Below are 6716 nucleotides of genomic sequence, written 5' to 3'. Positions count from 1 at the left end.
GTAGATGTAAACCCTCAGTGAAGTGAACAGCCTCAGATGATACACAGAGATGAAACAAACCTCCCTATACAAGTCTTACATGTATATATTCTGTCTTCATCTGTATTTATCCTTTAGAAAGTGGAGATCATGTTAGGATTTTTCCTCTTCCTGCAGAGAAGCCTGGGCACACACCCATCTCCTCATAGAAAGAACAGACCTGAGAGAGTCTACCTATCGACCAGAGCTCTGCTAATCTATTTATAGCAACCTCCCTCGACTCAAAACTGCTCTTATAATAGAACAGAAACTAGTCAGGCTGATAACAGAGGAACACAGCAAGAGATAGCTACTAGACACAGGACTTTGAAGGGAGATTAGAAAACGCTGCAGATCTATGTGCCCAGCTCAAATTTCATGAATTGGGTTTACAGTCACTTTAAGCAAGAAAGCACTTGTCTCGCTACATTCTGTTTCAATTTATTTATTGGTTTTATGACACAACATAAGAAATCAGAAGCAAGAATATAGGTCACAGGAGCTAAAGAATGATTAGGTATTGGAGGAATCCAAAAGGAATTTGAACAGAACAATCGTAGTTAAACAACTTTTATGCAATTGGGATGATATCGAAGGATAATAAATGAAAAGAAAAGGGGGAAAAAGGTCATATTCCAAAGCCTACTCGCAGTCATCCTAGGGGTGGCCCAACTACTGCGACCAACCCCAAAGGATGGCATCTGTAAGAACAAGAAAAAAAAAGAGGAGCCAGAAAGAAAGTAAGAGGGAGTAAAGGAAAGTCAGAGTCTAGAGAAGGAAAGAGAAAAAGTAAGGGGAAAAAAGAACTCCGACTCGGATACGCTGTCGGAAGCAGTCAGAGAAGGCCCGAACAAGCCAGTTGAAGTAAGGTGAAACTTATGTCACGTTAAATTCTACCTTATACATTCCACTTCATATAAACTGCTTCTCTTCAATGTGAATCCTCTGGTGTCGGGTAAGATTTGTCTTTTGTGAGAAGCATTTGTCACATTCTGAACATCTATATGGCTTCTCTCCTGTGTGAGTTTTCTGATGTTGAACAAAACTTATTTTATAAGAGAAGCACTTGCCACATTCCGGGCATGCATATGGCTTCTCTCCTGTGTGAATCCTCTGGTGTTGAGTAAGACTTCTCTTTTCTGTGAAGCATGTATCACATTCTGAGCATCTAAAAGGTTTCTCTCCTGTGTGAGTCATCTGGTGCAGGATAAGCTGTGCCTTCCGCGCGAAACACTTGTTGCATTCTGAACATCGAAAATGCTTCTCTCCTGTGTGGCTTTTCTGGTGTCGAGCAAGAAGTTTCTTCAGTGAAAAGTACTTGTCACATTCTGTACATCTAAATGGTTTCTCTCCTGTATGAGTTATCTGGTGTTGTGTAAGATGTGCCTTCTGTGAGAAGCATTTATCACATTCTGAACATTGAAATGGCTTCACTCCTGTGTGAATCCTTTGGTGGTTAATCAGATGACCCTTTTCTGTGAAGCACTTGTCACATTCTGAACATCTGAAAGGCTTCTCTCCTGTGTGAATCCTCTTATGATTATTGAGATGTGATACAACACTAAAGCATTTTTCACATTCAGAACATGAAAACGGTTTCTCTCCAGTATGAACCCGCAGGTGAATTGTAAGATGTGCCTTACAAAGAAAACTTTTCTTGCAGTGAGAGCACGGATATGGCTTGTCTTTTCCCAGACTCATTGTGTGCTGATAAAGACCTTCTCAGCTTCAAGACTTCTAAAATAGAAATTTAAACCGGTTAAAGTGTATGCTTGTAATAAGAATGAAAATTAAATAGTAGTAGAAATCATAATTTCTACAACAGATCAACACAAAGATTTAAAAACGCACTATATTTCTAGATGTGAAAGTATTGTTTTCGGACACACAGGACATTTTAACTTTAAAGGGCTGAAGACAGGCTTGTATTTAAGAGTGGAGTATCTTCTTAAAGTTGTACTAAACCCAAAACCGAAAATATAATATATTGCAGTTTACCAATCCTTAGATGTGGTGGTTGCATTCGTTTTTTTGTTTTTTTTCTTTTTTTTTTTTTAAGCCTTTTTCACCCAGTGATCTGGCTGGTAACACACCTCCTGTATTAGAGTGCCCCCCACTCTGAAAGAATGGGCACAGGGGGCACCTTTTGGACAGCAGCATTGTCAGTGTAGGAGGAACCGTTTTAGATACATTAACAAATTCAAGCCAAACCTCAGTTCACACTGCAGTTACAGCAACTTTTTTATTTTTTTTGTATAAAGGTTTTACATGGGGGGGGGGGGAATAAAATCTGATCATTATAAGCACCCCTGTCAGTGGTAAATGGTTTGTCTTGCTACTCTAACTGCTACATTTGCAGGAGACCTTGTGCTGTTGAAAAACGGCAGACTTACTTGACAATTAAGGAAAGAATGCCTAAAAATTAATGCAGCAATCACAACTAAGATTTGGTAAGCTGCAATATAATAAATGTTTGCTGATGGGTTTAAAACTGCTTTAGAGAGGGCGATAAATTATACTTCTTCCCCTCCCCTTTTTTTTCTTTTTTTTTTTTTTTTTTTTGGACCAGGGACTCAGGAAGGGTGGTTCTTGGTGCAGGCCTTTCCTAGCCATTTACCAACCGGCTCCTGTACATATATGTTGGCAGTTTGAAGATGGATATCTCGGTAACAGCAGCAGCTGCTGTCACAACCGAGGTATCCATCTTTAGAGCCAACGGTTCTGTTTACGATAATGGTGGTCTCTGCGGCAGATTTGCTGCGAGATCACCATTATCGGCGGTGGGAGAGGTGCCTACCCCGGAGCCGTCGGCAGCAGCGGAGGCGATCGGGACCTGTTTGTGGCTGAGTATGGAGACGAGTGAGGGAAAGATGGCCCCCACCCGTCTCCATACTATAGCAGGGCGGAAGCGACGTCAGAACGTCACTTCTGCCCATACGTCTTAAAGGCACATTTTTCTGTTCTTATTTTTTTATAAATGACAAATTTTTTTTTTTTTTTTTTTTTTTTTTTGCACATATGAGATCTGAGGACTCTTTGACCCCAGATCTCATATTTAAGAGGACCTGTCCTGCTTTTTTTCTATTACAAGGGATGTTTACATCCCTTGTAATAGGAATAAAAGTGACCCTTTTTTTTATTTATTTATTTTTTTTAACAGTGAAAAAATAAATAAAATCAAGTAAAATAAGAAGAATTTTTTTTTTTTTTTTTAAAGCGCCCCGTGCCAATGAGCTCGCGCGCAGAAGTGAATGCATACGTGAGTAGCGTCCGCATATGAAAACTGTGGTCAAACCACACATGTGAGGTATCGCCGCAATCATTAGAGCGAGAGCAATAATTCTAGCCCTAGACCTCCTCTGTAACACAAAACATGCAACCTGTAGAATTTTTTAAACGTCGCCTATGGAGATTTTTGAGGGTAAAAGTTTGACACCATTCCGCAAGCGGGGGCAATTTTGAAGCGTGACATGTTGGGTATCAATTTACTCGGCATAACATTATCTTTCACAATATTAAAAAAAATGCGCTAACTTTACTGTTGTCTTATTTTTTTTATTCAAAAAAGAGTCTTTTCCAAAAAAAAGTGCGCTTGTAAGACCGCTGTGCAGATACGGTGTGAAAAAAAGTATTGCAATGAGCACCATTTTATTCTCTAGGGTGTTAGAAAAAAAACAATATATAATGTTTTGGGGTTTTAAGTAATTTTCTAGCAAAGAAACCTGTTTTAAACACCAAAATCTCAAAACGAGGCTCTGTCCTTAGTGGCTAGACAGAAGCATTCTTCCACATTCCCTTATTTCTAACTTTTACATAAATTTTAGGCTTCTCCTATTGCTTGATACCCCAACCAAACCTAAAATTTAACCTCGATTTCAAATTAACCCTTAACTTTCCCGTTTAATAACCCTAATCTTAACTCTTAACATGGTATTAACTGTAAATCTTGAATAAGTACTAATTTATTTGTATGTCCAGCAAACAACCCTGATGGTGTATCTAAAATCCATATAGCATGCAGATAGAACTTGTTGAACGTTTAGTAGGGAGATAGAAAGATGGGCATATGTGTAGCAGGCCAGGGCTTGTTACAATCAATGATGTATAACAGACTTCTCAAAGGTATAGGAGTAATGCCGCGTACACACGAGCGGACTTTACGGCAGACTTTGTCCGGTGTACTTTTCGACGGACTTTACGACTGAACGGACTTGCCTACACACAATCAACCAAAGTCCGACAGATTCATACGTGATGACCTACGACTGGAATAAAACAAGAAAGTTCGTAGCCAATAACTGCCCTAGCGTTGGTTTTTGTCCGTTGGACTAGCATACAGACGAGCGGACTTTTCGACCGGACTCGAGTCCATCGGACAGATTTGAAACAACATGTTTCATTTCTAGGTCTGTCAAACTTTTGAGAAAACAAAGTCCGCTGGAGCCCACACACGATCAAATTTTCCGATGGACTCCGGTTCGCCGGACCAAGTATGCCGTAAAGTCCAGTCGTGTGTACGCGGCATAAGACTTATGCCCTGTACACACGGTCGGACATTGATCGGACATTCCGACAACAAAATCCGTGGATTTTTTTCTGACGGATGTTGGCTCAAACTTGTCTTGCATACACACGGTCATACAAAGTTGTCGGAAAATCCGATCGTTCTGAACGCGGTGACGTAAAACACGTACGTCGGGACTATAAACGGGACAGTAGCCAATTAGCCAATAGTTTTTGTCTCTTAATTTATTCTGAGCATGCGTGGCACTTTGTGCGTCAGATTTGTGTACACACGATCGGAATTTCCGACAACGGATTTTGTTGTCGGAAAATTTTATAGCAAGCTCTCAAACTTTGTGTGTCGGAAATTCCGATGGAAAATGTGTGATGGAGCCCACACACGGTTGGAATTTCCAACAACAAGGTCCTATCACACATTTTCCGTTGAAAAATCTGATCGTGTGTACGGGGCATTACAGTATATGCAACAGTATTCCCTTTTAAATCACCATAATTATGTATAAAATAAAAACTTCTAACCAATATAGTAACAGAGAATATGTACATGGCTAAATCCCTTAAGTTCATCAAAAATTTGTAGCAAACTCGTCAAGGGTATAGTTTAAAATGGCTGCCAATTGGTGATTCACAAAGCAGAGTAGCAGAATGTAAAACAGCTGTAAATATCACTCACTGTATTTCTCAGTATCCTGTAACAAGCTATAATAAGCTAACAAGCTATAATGTGTGTACAGTATATCACTTCTCGAAATTGAAAGCTGAATGTTGATGCACTCGATTTTTAAAATACCCAAGCTGAGTACATTTTTATTTTATTTTTTTTATAAATGGCAAAATTTCCTGGTTGGCAGTCAGCTAACTAATTGTATTTTTTTTTGTTTTCTTTAAAGTTGACTTTAACATTTTAAACCCACCAGAAAAAATACCACTGATACTGTCCACCTTCAAATTTTCCCTTCTCAGTGTATAAAAGAAGAAACACATCTTAATTGTGCATATGCAATTATAAAAAAAAAAGTCAACCTACCTGGTATAATGTAGTATCGGGATCCTGTAAAAGCTTCTTGTCCTCTTGCCTGGCAGTTCTTGTAATGCACTGAATTCTCCCTCGCCTCCTTTTATTTCATCACCATTGAATACAATTTGGTAGCCTGAGCCTCTGATTGGCTGAAAAGATAAGCTCTGCTTAACAAATTAGGCAATTTAATGTATTCTTTAGAAGGATTCAGCTACTCTTTGTCTCAGCTCCCCGTCAAATACACAGTCAGGACAGGTTCATTGATATTCTAAGATGTGAAGGGAAGACAATAGGAGGGAACCTTCATTGAAAAAATTCCATCATTAACATTACCCAGCTGATACTATAATTGTATTCAAAAGACAAAAGCTACTGGAGTTGGTAAAGTCCCGTACACACATCAGAATATTGTACAAAAAAATACAGCTTTTGACACGATCGTATAATAATCTGATCGTTAATTCACAGCTTTCGTATGAAAATTTCCAAAGGGACAAATGCAAAATCTTTTTATTTTAATCAGTACAGTTTTAGATTGAGAATACAATACAAATGCATTACATCGCTTACGAATTTTTATTCTGTCGTATGAGAATTTTCATACTTTATTAATCTATTTGTTTTCGATATGGTTACTAGCATGCAAAAAAAAAAAAAAAAAGCGGACGATCATTCGTCCGATAAGCTAATCGTGTAACTAGGCTTAAAGTATAACTAAAGGCAAACATTTTTATTTTTAGAGAGAGAGTGGAGAGAAATTGGAACACTTGTCAGTTTTTATTGCTGTCTGTGCCGCCATTAAGGAGTTTCATCCTCTCTATTTATTTGTCATGTTTACCATTATTATTGAAAGTAAAAGAAAATCCCAAATTTTGGGTTGTCCCCAGAAAAGTAAAATTAGAAATTTTCCAATGGGGACACTAGTTCTGATGAGCTGCTGGTCCCCAAGGAATTACTTTAATTTGCAGAGATTTCCAGACGCTTCCTTTTTGGCTAAGGGACAGGAAGTGAAGGGAAATCTCCTCAATGGGACACAGATGGCAAAAAGAAATGGGTAGTTATCCTATCTTGCTCTATCCAAAATGAGAAAAAAAGTTTTGCCTATAGTTCTATTTTAACCATTTGCCACCCAGGCCAATTCTGACATTTCTCTCCT

At 38.6% G+C, this 6716-nt stretch overlaps 1 protein-coding gene across 1 annotated transcript; it reads right to left on the bottom strand.

Moving 5' to 3' along the window:
• Positions 1-749: 749 nt before the first annotated feature.
• On the bottom strand, positions 750-5706 carry LOC141133407 (uncharacterized). The gene is made up of 2 exons (XM_073622783.1): positions 5570-5706; positions 750-1755 (listed from the first exon to the last, which is right to left on the bottom strand). The coding sequence occupies exon 2, from the start codon at positions 1717-1719 to the stop codon at positions 931-933; it is 789 nt and encodes a 262-aa protein (XP_073478884.1). The 5' UTR covers positions 1720-1755; positions 5570-5706; the 3' UTR covers positions 750-930.
• Positions 5707-6716: the final 1010 nt, after the last annotated feature.

Source organism: Aquarana catesbeiana, linkage group LG03 (assembly GCF_042186555.1).
Source record: "Aquarana catesbeiana isolate 2022-GZ linkage group LG03, ASM4218655v1, whole genome shotgun sequence".
In the NCBI taxonomy this organism is placed as follows: Eukaryota; Metazoa; Chordata; class Amphibia; order Anura; family Ranidae; genus Aquarana; species Aquarana catesbeiana.
The sequence above is the reverse complement of the archived record's forward strand: the minus strand, read 5'-3'. Positions and strand labels throughout refer to the sequence as shown.

What these genes read in the sequence shown, in the direction of transcription:
- LOC141133407 (XM_073622783.1), bottom strand. Translation starts at nt 1,719, where the DNA reads ATGAGTCTGGGAAAAGACAAGCCATATCCGTGCTCTCACTGCAAGAAA.